We start from the raw sequence: 17100 nt of genomic DNA, 5'->3' as shown, positions 1-17100 counted from the left end.
ATTCACAGCAAAAGCTAAATCGTTACAAGATATGTTCACCCAGCACATTTGTTTGCACACAATACGATCGAAAAATACTGGTATACTTCATTAGCATTCAGCAATTAGTAGCATCAGTATTAGTCCTTCAAATGTTAATTTACTGGCGTGGATGTTTTTAGTGAATTAGTCACAGAACATTACGGAATGTCACAACTTTACACAGACATGTTAGGAGACAAATGGAGCAGACTACACTGATTTTTTTTTTGAGTTATGAAGTTAATCACAGCATAAAAAAGTCACATTTAACACAAAAGGTTTATCAGCTTTGTATAATACTTTTTTAGTATTCAACGTACAACGCCCCTGCATTCTTTACGTTACATTTAAGGCAATGCATCATAGTATGGACTGTCGCTGACCACAAGAAATACATTTCCCTGTGTATTTGCATTAAATATGAGAAATGATATTGCACATGGGCTCTATAAAAACCATTATTATGCAGATGGTTTTTGGTCATCAATACCTTGTTAAGCCCCACAGAGGAAATTACATTCAACCATGATTTGACTCTTAACTGCAGCAGTTTTATAAAGATGTTTGGAATGAAGTATGGCCTTTTCTCTTTCAGTGCAGCATACTGTACTCTATATGTGTATAATATGGAACATTAGAGGACTTACAGGAAGCATTTTATGACTTGATCGAAAGTATTAAAGTGGGCAGGTTTTACTACACAGTGTTACAGTGCTCAGGTGGGCAGCATAATACACCATCTGTTCTTTATTTATGGAAGTGGGAATTTTACAGCACCCAATTGCCATTTTAAACACAATGCAATTAGGAGTTTTGAATTTTTCCTTGACACATTTCACTAGAGGGATGAACCATTTCCAGCGCACTGTGATAACTAACGCTGCATTTACACTGCAAGAAAATCAGCCAAACTTTTTAGGCTCAACAGCTTCGAGCTCCTCCTTTGATCCATATTGATATGATTTTCCCAAACATTAACCTAAAATAGGAGAAATTGATTCCAGCCTTTCAGTGTCTAACAATCCTTAAAATCTTTTATGTGAAAGACCAACAAAGAGGTATCTTGAAGATTGATGCTTGGAGACTGGTGACAACTGATAATATCAAAAAGTTTGTATATGCTAATGCATTAGCAATTGTAGCATATCTATTTAGAGCCTCAAACTGTCCACAGTTTATCAATATTTAATACACAAAAACCAGGTAACTTGCAGCGTAAAGGCAGTAAGGGATCAGTGTTGCTCAAAACTGACACTGGCTGTTTTCATCAAACCTGTGACTTTTCACTTCCATAAAGGTCATTCTGTCCACTGAGAAATGTGTTCACTGCTTCCTGTTGTTAATTTAACCTTTCCTTGTTTACCAAGACTTCAGAGTTGTGAAGAAGACAGATTTTATTTTGACCATGAATTCAGTTTGCTGGTGCTGTTGGAACAGTGGCAACACGCTGATGCTGCATTCACATCATATCGGAAGACACGGAGTAACGCTTGTTGCTACAGAATATTTTAACATGTCAAACTGTAACACGTAATAATTTTCTTATGCAGTGTTCATTTAACTTATATTCTTATGTGTCAACATTTGTGGATTTGCTGCAAATGTAAGCTCTCAGTTGACACAATGTTTGAGTTCCTACAGAAACTATAAGCCTACATGCTAATTGTAACTAGGTGTCTCCCGTGAGTGTACGTTCCCCCCAGTTGCAGTCTTGTATTTACAGTTAATTCCGATATGAGGTGAACGTGGCAAAAAACAAAATATAGTAAGTACTATGCTGTTTTCAATTTCATTTTCTGACATTTATTCCCCTCACATGCATACAGTTATCTTACACTTTTCTCTGTGGTTAATATTTCTGTTATAGTCACAGCTGACGCTCTTTGACGAACAGATATTACGCCTCACAGCCTCCTACAACACAGTTGCTGCTTTGGCAGTTAGTGAGAGAAGTGCAGAGGACTCCGAATAGAGCCTTGTGAAACACCGAGAGGCACCTCTTGGCTTGGAGCTCAGTTTGATCATAGTATAGGATGTTGCGAGGTTGTCGCGGCGGTGAGAGTGAGCTGTTGGCAGAGCAGAGGGATCTATATGTTGGTTTCCCGCTGCATAGGTTCATCGCCCTTTTCACTTTTGTCACCCACCTCCTCTGATGCCTGAACTTCCCCATCAGCCGCCTTCTTATCATGAACTTGGTCCGGATCTTCTGTCTCAGTCCGTTTGTACATCTCTTCACGCTTGCGCTCACGGTCCAAGAGTCTGTAGTTAATGAAGTTCCCAATGAAGAGCCAAATGCTGGCCAAAATCACAACTGCTCCACAGCAAAAATACATGTACTTGTAGTTTTTTGTGATGTCGACCAGTTTTCCTGCAAGACAGCACAAGGTTTTTAAATGTTGATGTATCTTAACAATTACAAACTATAAGTATTGCTAAGTAGACGTGAGATATAGGTTATGGAAAGCATGTCTAAATGTCAACAATCAGTAATTCTACCCATTTGAGTAAACATCTAATCATACCAGTGGCCTGGTCATAAATACTTTTTATGGCATCGCCACAACTACAGTTTGCATGCAGCTAATTAAATCCATGCAAGTCTTTTGCCTCAAGTTTGATGAACTTGACAATGCTGGCCGTTGAGGGAGCAGAGAACCGCAGAGCCCAAAATCAGAGAAGCTCGTATATTACTGTGTTGCAGTACTCCACTTATATATAGTCCCCTCAGAGTGTAAACCTTTCTTATGAAACACAAGTCAGTGGTAGAAATAAGTTTCTTGAAAAAGTTGTGTGAACATATTGTCCTGTTAGCAACCAAGCTAGCTCAGATAGAGAGAGTTTGTTACTGACACTGTTAGCAGTTAGCTCACCAGGTGCCTAGCTGGTGCAAATACTCACTACAAGGCTTTTAAAACCACTGATACTTTCTGGTGTGACCATTGTTGTTAACTGACTCTAGAGGAGCTAAGAAAATTTGAAAATACAGGCAGTAAAAACTATACATGTAGGTGAATGACATATGCTCTCCAACAGACTGATCATACCTGCTAGAGGTGGACCGATAAGGACGGGGCAGCACTCCACAATGGTGGTGAGTCCCACAGCACTGGAGAACCGCTGAGGCCCAACCAGGTCCATCAGTGTTTCAAACAGCACGGAGCAGACCATACCAAAGGCAAAGCCGAAGAACATCGCATACACCACCAGACCGGTGTAGCTTTCAACCAGTGGGCAGAGGATGTGGCACACCCCATTATACAGCACAGCAAAGCTGAAGAAGTACTGGATCCTAGGCCGGACCCAACGCGAGTTGGCCAGTAGCCCCATGGAGGGCCTAGCAAACATGTCAACAAAAGCTAGAATTGAGAGCAGGAAGGCAGCCGAGTACTCATCCACGCCCATGTCCTTAGCATAGGCCGCAAGGAAGACAATAGGTGCAAAGAATCCAAGGAACATGATGACATTGCCAAACAGGTAAATGAGGAAGCCGCGATGCTTGAATAGTGTCAAGTCCAGGTACTTGTTGAGTATTTGCCAGGCTGTGCGCTTCTCTTTTGTTGTGGTGCCGATGGCTGCTAGCTCTTCGTCCTTCTTGATCTTGCTGGGTGGCGGTCCCAGAGGCCTCATGAGGGAACCAGCCACACAGCAGTTTAGTAGCAAGCCTCCCAGGATGAGGAAGCTCCCTCTCCATCCAAAATGGTTAAAGAGGTACTGGTTTAAAGGAGCAAGGGTGCTGAGGAACACAGGACTGCCTGCCATCGCCAGCCCGTTAGCAATGGGACGCCTCTTTAAGAAGTATTTGCCTATCATAGTTAGTGCTGGCTGCAGGTTGAAGGCTAGTCCCAATCCTATGAGGAAAGATGACAGAGGTACATTACACTTTTAACAATCGGGCTGACACTTTAATTTACCAATGCTGAAGTACACTTTATTTGTTTAGTTTAGTACTCACCTAAATAAGAAACCAATTTTAATGACACTTTGTTTGAAGTAACTGAGTACCTCTGAGTTACTTGATTTAAGAACAAGCTAATAACATGTGTGATGCTGTTTTTAGCCATGCTAGTGCCATTGTCGAATACTTTGGTTTCACCTACAAAACTACAAACGTATGGTATTTCCATCAGCCTCAGTTGTATTTAGTGTTCACTACCAATAACAAGGTGTTACATACTAAATGTAGCATGTAAGAGCTAAAGATGCTAAAGATCTGCATGTTAGCATAGTCGGTGTTGGCATTTAGCTCAAAGCTCCACTATGCCTAGGTGCAGCCTCACAAAGTCGTAGCATGGCTGTAGACTCTAAACCAGAAAGCCAATGTCACTTGCACAAAGTTGGCCAGATAAGAATTGGAACCTGTATTGCTGAGTCATTAAAACAACAATAAATAAAAATCTTAATAATAATCATCATCATTGCAATAAGCAGTAAATCCGTGGGTACTTTTTCTATTGATGTTATACATTTTCCAATAATGTAGTAGCCAAAGTCTTTTTGCACACATTCCTTCTTTGAAATAAAATTCCATAAAACCAGTTTGCTCTCTACATATGGGTTTTGTTTATTAGATGGCAGATGTAATTTCATTTCATTAAATGGGCTTTGTGCAGCAAAGATTTGATGAAGCCTAAAAAGGAATTATTTCAGCTTTCATGAGGGAACAAAATTATTCTGGTGGTAGCCTGCTATTTTTCAACCTCTGCTATGAGCACGATGTAAGTCACATATATAAGTATGTTAAAATACAGCATAATAAAATGAAGGCAAGAACCAAAATAGAATGAATAAACAAATCAAATGTTCTCCCTGCTACAACGGATGTATTTTTAACCTGCGACGTAGAAGCAGAGGCTCATCAAATTAGCTCAAAGTGGACTTAAGTGGATTTAGATGGACTTACCACCGATAACTCCTATGCAGAGGTAAAGCTGCACCACGCTGGTACAGAAGGAAGCTAAGATCATTCCGGTGGAGCAGAGGCAGCCCCCCATCATGACGATGGGCCTGCAGCCATATGTGTTGACCAGTATGCTGCTGATGGGACCTGGAACAAAGGGAAAACATGGAATCAACCCACACATGTCAGATGTTTACAGTAGCCAGGATCATTGAAAGTGAGTGCATAATGATTTAATCCGGTTAGTGCTGCACACCAGTGGGAGCCCAGCTTCTATTAATAGCAGCAACTAAGCCATTTCAATTTTTAAACACGGCACTCCCATTGTCTAGTGCCAAATCAAATTAAGAGTAGTTGACAGTGTGAAGAATGAGAAAAGACTTCCATATGAGCGTGCCATTTTCTATTCTATATAACTTAACATACAGTGTCTGTGTTGGAATAAAAATGGCGCATCAAGTAATATTTCATTCTCCAAAGAGCAACCTGCGTCAGAAAACATTTCACTCAAGAGCTGAAAACACAAAAAGAGAATGACATAGCGCTTTCTTCTGTAATTTGAGCTTGTAATGTTTATATTCATGCAACCGCAAAGCTGTTCCAGAGATCTTTGTCACGGAGAGAGGGCAGAAAAAGTCTTGGTGTTCATAAGGTTGTGAGCAAATCTCTAACCACTTTAACAATATTAGCCAACACGTTTAACAGTATTATCTAGATCACTTAATTAGAAGTGAAAACAAAGGTCAACTGCCCATTGTAAATGTTGATTAAGACGGCCACTTCCCGGTTGAGCTCTGACAGACTGTTCGTATCATTGTTGTGTACACAAACACTTTCACTATGCTGTGAATTGTAATTGTTGAAGTGTATGCTATGAATTGCAATGGACATTAGGCGGTGAATTAATTAATTTTTTAATTGCAAAAAAATAGTTTTTGAAAATCTGTTTAAAACCTGTAGTAATTGATTTTGCGGTTACTTTGGCGCACAATGACATATAAAGTTGATATGATGAACTTGTTTGCAAACAGTTTCCGATCTACACATCCGGCACACAGAGGCATTCATTTGGCCATTTGATCCATATTTATTTATAAAAGTATTAATTAGTGCAGCTTTAAAGTGACAAGACAAAAATCCAGTGCTGCCCACATTAAAACCAGCTGCAGAATACATGTTGGACAGAAAAAGCATTCCCATTCAAATGACCATGATGAGGCAAGTTTTCTCTACACCAATGACTCAGTATCTGTATTTTTTTCACGAGATGCTTGACACTTTCAATTGTAATTGCGGCTTGGTTTGCCAAAGATATAGACTGTAGATTTGAGATTATATTTGTGCTTTGTTACACTGTGCTCTAGTGTTTACATTTTTCCACCTGAGGTATGTGAGAACATTTGATGAGATTTATATATTGGTACATTACATCCTATGAATAATGTGGCTGCTCAGAGCTGTTTTGAGGAAGCTGCATCTTATAATTGACACTATCTCCTATCCTGTTTCCTGAATTTTAAGCACAGGAGGTGTAACTCGAACAGGTTACGAGAAAAGTAATGAAAGATGTATTTTTTCTTTTTTTTTTTAAATAATACTCTCATTACCAGCCAGAAGATGTATCATATTTCTGCCAGGCCCAATGCAATTTAAAAAGCCACAAAGAACGAGGAGTCATCTGACTTAATTTGCTCTGCAGGAATCTTTTTTCGACCTTGAGGAAAGTTCTCCTCATTTACATCCGCAGCAGTGATCAGTATTCTCGGGGGCTCGGCAGGACCCGCATCGGCCGAGATGAGGAAGCCCCTGAGCCTGCACATTACCTCCCCTGAAAAAGGCTTATCATCTTCTGGCCAGACATGGCGTGGACTTCATTACACAGTGGACAAAACCCCAAACTAAATATAACCACCTAGATCCCAAAACGGAATGACACATATAGAAATGTGTCTAACCGTTTTTTTCCACGTCCCTTTAATGTGAGCTACAGCGAAGAAGCTGCTACAGCGAAGAAGCTGCTACAGCTCATGATGTTTTGAGGATGCTGGCTATCTGTCAAACTTCAAACAGGATAAAGTTGACAGAAATGGAAGCAAACAACTTTTAAAAGCTGCTCTGCTGCAAGAGGACACAGACATGGTTTTCTGAAGTTACTGTGTGTGGTCGCTGACCAATTACACAGATACTTACAGGGACATAATGGAGGGTAAACCAGCCTAAACACAGTTTATTTGTGTGATAAAAGTTTATCCACATTTTCAGGTTGACGTGAGGCTTAGAGGTAAAGTGTAGAGCTGTGGAACAGTAAGCAGCATCACACTGGGGGATTTTAACAAGGTGGCCAAAAGGTTATAGAAAGGCTAGTAAAAGGGAGGTTGCAAGTTCGATATCCCAGACCAACCTAAGCAACCTAAAACTAGATAGGGAAACACCATCTTCAAATCCCGTCTAAAAACCTACCTCTTCAAACTAGCCTTCTGTGTGTAACATTTGACTTTTTTCTCTAAGTCTGTTGCTGTTTATTGCTTTGCATTTATGTTTGGTTTGTTTTGTTCTTACTTCTGTCTATATTTGTATTTATTTTTGTACATGTAAGGTGACCTCGAGTGTCATGAAAGGCGGCCATTAAAAAAATGTATAATTACTATTATCAAATGTTACCACCATTGAGGACCCCTTGAGCAAGGCCTTTTCCAGTGGAGCTCAATGGCCTGCACATCAGACTGTGGATGTACTAGGAATTTAAAATTGCAGTCAAGGGCAGCGATAACAAATCAAAATTTCATTTTTCTAATTCTTTTTACGCCATAGTAAGATGCTAAAACGCCCTGTATAAATGAGGGTTGTCATGTGATTACTCTCTGTGGGTCTGTCAAACAACTGATAACATTTTTTTCCTTTGAATGACGTTAGGATGTAGTCCCTATGAAAACTATAAACAGCGTTCCCTATGGATCCATGTAATATGCACAGTAAAAGACTGCAGAAGCTAAATGCTCAAATAGTTACTAATCAGTTACACATGCAGTAAATGCAGAGAACCTCGAGGTGCTCTCGAAGGGGAATAGACTTCATGTTCAACCTCAGTTAAACTGTTAAAAGCCTTTATTTTGTCGGGCATAATGGCTCAGAGCACTGACTGGGTTTCATGAAGATGGACAAATTAAAGTCACTTTCTACAGTATTCTCTTCAGACAACCAGGATGTTTACAAAGCGTGCTATGCGAGTTCAGGTCTTAGGGCTTAGGTCTATCTGCAGTGAGTTTATTCAGGATAACTTTCAAAGTTGACTAATGCAAAGTTTTTTAATTAATTGATGGCTGCCATGTTTTTTGACCGATCTTGATGATTTAAAATAGAAATGGGTATCTCAGTCTCTCAATGCTGTTCTACCAAACATGTAGATATCACATTGCTGTGTTTCACTTTATGCAAATTAGTAAAAAATCCATCATGGTGGATGTTATTGCTCAAGAGGCTTTATAACACTTTGGTAGTCCTATTCTTCAACATGGATTGAAGATATTGACCAAAAAAATAATTGGACAATCTGTTAAATTCAGTTAAGTTATAAATTATGGACAATTACTTGCAAAGCCTTTTGCGATGTTTGATTTTTTTTTTTAAAGATAGCAGCCATGTTTTTTGACCAATATTACTCATTTGTAGAATAAATTAGTACATGAGTCCCGCAAGGCTGTAAATCACATTTCATCGTTTCACACTCATTTGATGTTGTTATTGAAAAATCCAACAAGTAGATTTCACGTGATTTTTCACATTATGCAACTTAGAAAAAGATTGCATTATGACTTTTATGGTCCCAGAGGCTTAGTGAGCACATTGAACTGGATGTTTAACAAATTTCCATTCAATCGGACGAACGGTTTGAGGGGCGTGGCCTTTCCATAAAAGTGTTTTGGGCGTGTATTATAGCACCACAGATTGGAGTATTTGTTGGGAAGCATTTGCATACATTCCCAGTTCCACAACAATCCAAGTTTCATGATCTAGCTCACCCCAGCTCATGAAAACTTGAGCTGCAGTGGAAGACAACGAAAAATAATATTAAACTCATAATAAACTGAGTTCTACCCCTTCAGGGTTTTAACCCTAATTGCCATAATTCTAACCTGAAATCATTTTTTTTTTGTCTCATAACAAACCACTTAACAAGTGCACATATTCACTCCACTGTTTATTTGGCACTCTGGCATACCTGTCTTTATGAATGACAGTAAATGAAACATGGGTGTGCCCTGTTTCCACGCTGCCTCGTTCAAGGTCAAGTCTCTCTCTCCCTCTGTCTGGATTAGCAACACTGATCCAACACTGACACACAGTCTGCAGCTTAAACGCGTCATCACAGAGCGACGCTCGCTGTGCTGAGGGAATGAGCGATGGCTGCTTCACAGCTGTCTGTTACGAAGGATTGCACTGGGAAGCTGAAACATGTCCGACCCGTTTTTTCACTGGACACCTACTGACACTAAACAAGTAGCAGTAGCAGTTTACTCCTGCTTCCATTTAAATCATAAGCATATACCTAATTTTAAAAAAGAGCACCTGCTTTCCCCTCTTTACAATAGCAATATTACATTATATAATATATATAATATAGTAATACACTTATAATGGAACTTCTCTTTGCCCCCCCCCCCCCAAAAAATGTATGTTTTGTTTGTTTGTTGGAAGAGATGTTCTTCTCAGAGAGGATACATTTGTTATCCTAATTATGTCCCTTATTGATTAATCTCTCTATATAAATGATGAACTAATAATGCACTCTGTAAAGTATCAACAAAGAAAACTCTGCTGTAAATATCCCAAAGTTTTAGACAAACTAATGACAGAAAAGCCTTAATTTAGCGTGCTAGCATGCTAACAAATGCTAATTAGCACTAAACACTAAGTAAGGATGAGACTGATGGGAATGGAAATAGTTGTGCAGGTGTTTGCTAATTAGTAGTGGTCAAATTAATTGTTCAATATGGAAATTTGATTGTGTTTTCATTTTCCATGTCATCATCAAAATAAGAAGAATTACATACTCCATGGATTTGACCTCTTTAGTTTATGAAACTGTCCGTCATGCCAAAAACAGAAAGTTGGCAGATTATAAACACAAGGTTTAAACTGGACAGAAGTGAGACGTAAAAAGGCCCTTTATGCCATTTGTAGTGATTGGATTCATATTTCTGGGTGTTGCTCATTATCAGCCAGCTTCGCCATGATGACTGATCTATGTAAACACCAACACACACAAGCCCCTTTTACACATGTAGCTACTGCAAACCTGAAAAGATGTAGACATTACCCGGCGGGGCTGTATGTGAGAATACAAATGTCTGAATCAGTCGGACCAGACATCAAAAGGAGTTTACCCTTCCAGACCCCTGGTACACCCTCTGTCAGTGCAGCCAGTGAGCGGGGCATATAAATGACATGCACGTTTACAACAGGAAGAAAATAAACCACAGAGGGTGAAGAAGAAGGGTGATTTACACAAAGACGACAACGAAGGTGTGTAAATAGAGAGCTAATGAGATTAGGGAACTTCTGTCAGTAAGGATCAACGCCAAAATCATCAGACAAGTCGAGGAATGGCAAAAGACTCTGACTATTGTTTATGACCAAATTAACAACTGGCTTGATCACTGCGGTGCAATCCATGTCATGTCCTGCCACCTGCACGCAACAGTGAGGACGCATCTGACGGAGAATCCCCTGCTGCTCCAGACCTGATTCTCCTGAAATGTTCAGGGTTCATATGTAAAATCAGACACACACACACACACACACACACACACACACACACACACACACACACACACACACACACACACACACACACACACACACACACACACACACACACACACACACACACACACACACACACACACACACACACACACACACACACACACACACACACACACACACACACACACACACACACACACACACACACACACACACACACACACACACACACACACACACACACACACACACACACACACACACACACACACACACACACACACACACACACACACACACACACACACACACACACACACACACACACACACCAGTGCGGAATTGAGGAGTTGTTAAACATTCAAACAGTGATTGCTTCATCAGCATAAGAGGCAGAACAAGAGAGCAGATGTTTAATGAATAACTGATGAGTGCAACCAATATGAATGAATGGGTAACAAGAGCTGGTCGCTTAGTAACTGCACATATTGACAGTGTCACCACATGATAATGGCATACAGTTATTGTGAACCTGAAGCATCAGTTGTCGATCGGTACAAAACTGTGACATGGCCGACACACACTTTAAGTGTTGCTCTCTCTGTGAGGTCAGCCAAGATACGCTACATTTTCTGTCTCCAATAATATTCAGGGAAATCTTCTCACGTTCAGTGCTGCGCTTAACATACATTTTTGAGAAGGATCCTTTTTAATGTATAGCCATTAAAGAATTGTTACCAAGATGTCCTGAGCATTTAGACTTTCATTTTCTATTTCATGTTAAATATGTATTTCCAATCCTTTGTTTTGATTCATAGCTGCAGCCTGTCACTCTGCTACTCGGTCTTCTGCCGTAGATGTGTGTCTGATAATCCCACAATACATTGCGCAGCGCACTCCCGCTCACGTCACAATACCTTTCTCTGTACAACGTAGGATATGAGCTTTCCAGGCCTGCTGTTAACCTGTACAGATGGTGACAGCAGCAGTCGATCGAGTGACAGGAGGATTACAGCGTGGACAGATGGCAGCCGTGGCACTGCCAAGCAGAAGGCTGCGGGGCTGAAGCCAAAGTGGGAAATACAGCAGGTGATCAGAGCAATATGGCGGAGAAAATGACCTGCGGGAAACACATTCTGAGCCTTCAATGGTTCCTTATTGGAGAAACGATGCAAGACCAGCTGCAGCATTGTAATTTGCAATAACATTAAAAATCCCTTTTGAATTTATACAAAGTTCATAGTTGCTTTTATAACCAATGCCAATTATCCATTGCAATGGTACCGGTTCCACAGGCTCCCAAATATTTCCCTAAAGCAACATATGCATTTTTCCTCTATACCCAAATGCTCATTTGTTGCTTTAGCTTGTTTTTCTGGTTGTCTGGAGGCTCAGCATGTGACACTGTGGCTGCTTCCTGTGATGCTGTGGTTTTCAATCTAGGTCACGATCAGATGGCACAACCTACCAACTCTAGCCTGTTAATTCCTGCTGTATCTTGAGGCAGAAAAAAACACCACACAAAGCAACAAGATGAACCCAATGAGCTTCCATTTCTTTTGAATAGAGTGTCTGCACCACCTCCTTGCAAAAAAAAAACATGAAAACAAAATGAAAATGTGTAACAAATTGAAATCCTATTAAAATTCCCCTAAAAGCAACATTCTGATTTAAAGGGCCTGGATTTGAGCTTATCCGCCCTACTGCAGTGAACAACATCATACTGATTATTATAATATTATAGATGCATAAGCCAACTTCACACTTTTGTGTTTGTTCCTTTATACAGAGTAGAAATGAGGTACTAAAGGTTAATCTTTTCTAAGACATCAGTATGTATCCTTGGTGTTTGTTGTGACTTGTGTACTTATTTCATAATTGAAATTGACAAAATGATTACATTCATTTTCTTCCAGTATCACTGCCCTCTACAGGGCTTTCCAGGTCATTTGATTGCTGCATTATCTGTATGAGGAGCCACTAAAATTTGATTATGAAGTCACTTAAATTCAAATAGTGTTCTCACAATACCCTTGGATACGATACCCGGGCCTTTAAAAAGGAAAGTCAACCAATGACTCACCTGCAGCGTACATGACCGCCAGCATGATGGAGGAGATCCATGCAATCTGACTGTAGGAGGCATCGAAGATGACCTGGATGTCTTTGAAGAAGACCGTGATGGCCTTGGGGAAAGCGTACGAGAAGCCTATAGAGATGAAAGACGCCAACACCACAGCCCACCCCCAACCTCCGTCCGGTGGGGGCACAGTGGGGGGACTTGCAGCCGGAGGAGGCATCACTGGCCCACCTCAACGCTGACTATTCACTGCAACGACAGAAAGACAGAGAGGAAATTAGATTTTTTTCCCGCAAGGCTTCTGCGTCTTGCGCTCTCCCACCCCTCCTGTAGTACATTATTTTATGCGTGACTTCATTGTGTCCTGTGATTGACTATTGATTATTTAGATCCTTCAGAACTGTAGAGGTTAGAAATAAATGAACCTGAATCTGGAAAGTTGTTTATAGGAAAATATCACATATCATTACTGACAATATACTGTATATATAAATCACACCACCAGCTAGAGCTCATATTGACAGTATACAGAGGGCTGTGGGATTATAAAGGAGGTAAAAAGTTCTGTCCTCTCTATCATTTACATGAATAACTGCCAGCGGTAATATGACACGAGACGGACAAGGACATACCTAAGGTCCGTATCCTGGAGAAGACGTGCAAACACACGCACACTCACAGTACTAATTAGTCGTTTCAGAGGGCATGCACTCACTCCAGAGAGGCCACACTTGGCCCGCCCAGTATTCACCTTGAATACCTCCGGCCTCGCACAGTAATGGAAACAGAGCAGAGGCTGTCAACTGATAGAAGCTCTGTGTACAAAGCAAACACGCCCTTATTACACGGAGAAAAAACCAAGAGCAGCAATTGTTCACTACCACACTTAACACTTTTTTTACAAGCTGCTGTGAACACACACACACACATACTAATACACACACACACACACACGTGCAAAATGGCCGCTCTCAGCTCTCCCTAACCTCATCCACAAGGAATAGCTTACAGCTGTATAATTAGCGTATCGTATGGTGCATACAGAGATGATGGCAGCCAGTTTTTTCTTTACATAGATGAACAGTCACTGGAAAAATCAACATGTTTCCTCTTGTTTGCACTGCAGAAACACAGGCGAGCAATTATTTGAGATTAACGGCTAGACATTGTTCCCCAAATGTGGCTGCTGATAATTTCCACCAGTGATTGCAACTAGGGGTGGGCGATATAGCATTTCCTTTAAATTATTTTGCAAGTAAATGAACAGTACAACCAAATTATTCCCCCATGTTAAAATATAGCCCTAAAAGAGCAAATATATAACAGAGCATTTAAGCCAAAGAACCTTTCTGAACCGATTTAAAGTACAATGGACTTTTAACATAAAGCTGCCTAAAGATTCCTGTTGCCTCTGCATGCTGTCTCTTTGTGTGGTTGCAAAGATTTGTTGTGTTATCATCCGATGTGCAATCCTTGTGTGTGTGCCGGTGGGTTGTGGCAGGTTTGGGCAGAATGTGCCCTCTGTGAAGTGATGGCCCTGCCTCCTTGTTAAACACATTAGGAGTCTTCTGCTGCACGGAACATTAATCTGTTTTTAGGCACATATTTTACAGCTTGTTCCCCACATTTTATAAATAAGTGTGGACAGACTGTCGATACGACATGTGCTGTTGTTAGGACACGGAAGTTTCGCACTACACTCTGAATCAAACAGCATGGGGAATGAGAAATCCTCGTCACTGCCTGTAGTTCACTAAGATTGGTTGATCAGCGTGTCTTTAGGGTGGGCATGAGGCGGACTAGCAAACAGTAGGATTTGGCTAAGTGTGTGCATATGGATGGTGTTTCTCTACATGGCTGAAGCTCAGTGGCGACTGCTCGTCTTTCAAGGAGGGGAAACTCATTTTCTGGCCTACATCATAAATGTGTTTGTTTATTTGTATGTAAATTCTACCCTTCATTCCTTTTCAAGAAAATGATCTGTGACCTTGTCGTACCAACTAGGCGTCTTTTCCAGGGACTTGACCAGTGTCCTCTCAATGGCCAGCAGAGCTAGGCGGCTTAAACGGCCTTGGCCCAGCTGGAGCTGCTGCGGGGAAAGAAACCGCAGAGTGACAGAACAGAGCTGCCAAACACAATGCTAGTAATTTTTAACAAAGACAAAGTCACTGGGAATCAGTTAAGACTCCAGATCAGTTCAGAACAACGGAATGAAAAACTTGGAAATGCTCAGGTGGATGTTTATTCTTCAAGATCGCTGATTCACTCATTCAGCTGTCAATCAAAAGGATTCCGCCTCAGGCAGCTCATCCCATCATCATGCAGGAGCCGAGCGTCCAGGTTAGCCCACTGTCCCATAGACCCCCATAGAGGCTGAGCGTCTGCTGGGCGGGACAAGCCCAGCATTTATCAAATGAGCGTGGCAGTGGCTGTGGCTGTGGCGCTGTGGGGATGAATAAGAAGGAAGTTGTGCTGGTAACCTGTAATAAGTAGCTGATTCTCAACAAAAGTTAAAGGCTTTCTAGCGCATATTTAGTCAATGAAATGTACACACAGCACTACTTTTTTTTTTGGTGAGATTAGGGTCTATAGGGTCTTTTAGCAGTCTTAGAGCCATCGCCCCGCTTTTGAGCAGTGGAGGTCTGCCGAAATGTGCATTATTTCAGCAGAACTCCGCTGCTTTGTTCCGCGGTGATTGGAACCCCCACAGAGACAAGCCAAACATAATTCATCTGCACGCACTGCCATGATTTTGGAAATCTGAAAATGCATCTTCCCTTCTATTTTGAGCTCCCATTCACAGCAAGCCGGTGTTTTTTTTTTTTTTTAAACAAAGTCGGTGTATATTTGCAATGTTGACAATGAAAAAGGATTTTAGAAAATGCTTATGCTATATGATTTTATAGCTCAAGATGACTTACGCTTGCTTTTTACCGGGCTGAAACTAACAATTGTTTTCTCAATTCATCTTTTGTTTTCTCTGCAAAATGTCAGAAAATAATTATAAATCCCCTCATCCAAAGGAGATGAATTCAAATTTGCTTGTTTCAATCCACCAACATTCCTATACCCAAACTTGTACTATCATATAAGACAAAGTAGACAGCTTTTATCCGACTTTAAAACACATAAACCGCATTTTCAAACTAATACAATCTAGTGTGAACATGGTCTAAGTCAAGTGTTTAAGCAGATAGACACACAAGATGAAACTGAGGGTACATTGTCCCACCAATAAAACAAACAAAACCCCTTATTTATGTTAGTATTGCACAAAGCTATTTCTTAAACTAACCACTGTATTCTCTCTGGGATAAAATTTGATGTAAAAAAGAATGAATTGCCCCCAGGAGTATCTCTGTGGCAGCCATAAGAACAGGTGGCATCTGAATGTACTTTGGTGCTTCTGTTATTGACAAATAGGAACCAATACTGGGAGGTGATGGTTTCATCTAAAACCATCACAGCCTTGCAAGAGAAACGGACACTTCAGTTTTCAGAGTGTCTATAAATGACCCGGGAACATCAGTTACCAACATCAATAAATTATGTCTCTTTCCTTGTTGCAGCTTTTGCCAGATCAGGTTGCGATGTTGTAAAGACTCACACATACTGATGAGGTCTTGTGTAAGTGTCAACAGAAAGCCAACTCACGGTTGTGCTAATAAACATATTTTTTAACACATTTTTCTTAAAAAAAAGTTAATGGACGAGAATAAAAACATTTTATATGAACGATAATCGCAGCGTTACACCGTGTCCTAACAGCACGCCAGCATCAGACTGTCGCATTACATCAACGCTGTTCGTCCACACTTAATCGTAGAATGTGTGGAACAAGCTGTAAAATATGCACCTGAAAAACAGGAAACTGTCCCGAGCACCAGCGCACTACTAATGTGTAGTAGCGATCGCCGTCACTTCGAAGCTGGTGCGCTCAGCATCATGTAATCCCGTTTTACAGTCTGTTTATGATACAAACCTGCACTCAGGAGGACGGTAAAAGATTGTATTGATGTAGCATGTTAATTTCAATGTTAACATTTTTTATGGTGCTAAAGTGTGGTTTTGTTAACAGCTGTTTTGTGTCATGATTGTGAGCAGAGGGGTTCATTTATTTCACGAGCAAGTAACAGTAGTAAGCTCGTGAGGAAGTAGTCAGCTCATGAGTAACGGTTGTTGGTAACTGCAGTTAGCTCTCAGATACCTGGCTACCGTTAGCACCTCTTCTGCTTCCTATGATGCCCCCTTTGTATTTGACCCGGGGAACATCGGACCCTTTTTTTAAAAAAACGTCCAATGTTCCCCACTTTTCACAGAAAGGGTCCCATGTTCC

The 17100-nt window shown here is 40.7% G+C and overlaps 1 protein-coding gene across 1 annotated transcript; it reads right to left on the bottom strand.

Annotated features, from left to right (window-relative positions):
• Positions 1-1184: 1184 nt before the first annotated feature.
• Positions 1185-12987, bottom strand: LOC310962848 (monocarboxylate transporter 2). The gene is made up of 4 exons (XM_083935446.1): positions 12768-12987; positions 4922-5065; positions 3066-3869; positions 1185-2389 (listed from the first exon to the last, which is right to left on the bottom strand). The coding sequence occupies exons 1-4, from the start codon at positions 12982-12984 to the stop codon at positions 2109-2111; spliced, it is 1446 nt and encodes a 481-aa protein (XP_083791572.1). The 5' UTR covers positions 12985-12987; the 3' UTR covers positions 1185-2108.
• Between the last annotated feature and the right edge of the window lie 4113 nt (positions 12988-17100).

The sequence above is a fragment of the Echiichthys vipera genome, assembly GCF_963691815.1.
Source record: "Echiichthys vipera genome assembly, chromosome: 20".
In the NCBI taxonomy this organism is placed as follows: Eukaryota; Metazoa; Chordata; class Actinopteri; order Perciformes; family Trachinidae; genus Echiichthys; species Echiichthys vipera.
Note: the sequence above shows the minus strand (reverse complement) of the source record. Positions and strands in the feature narration are given on the sequence as shown.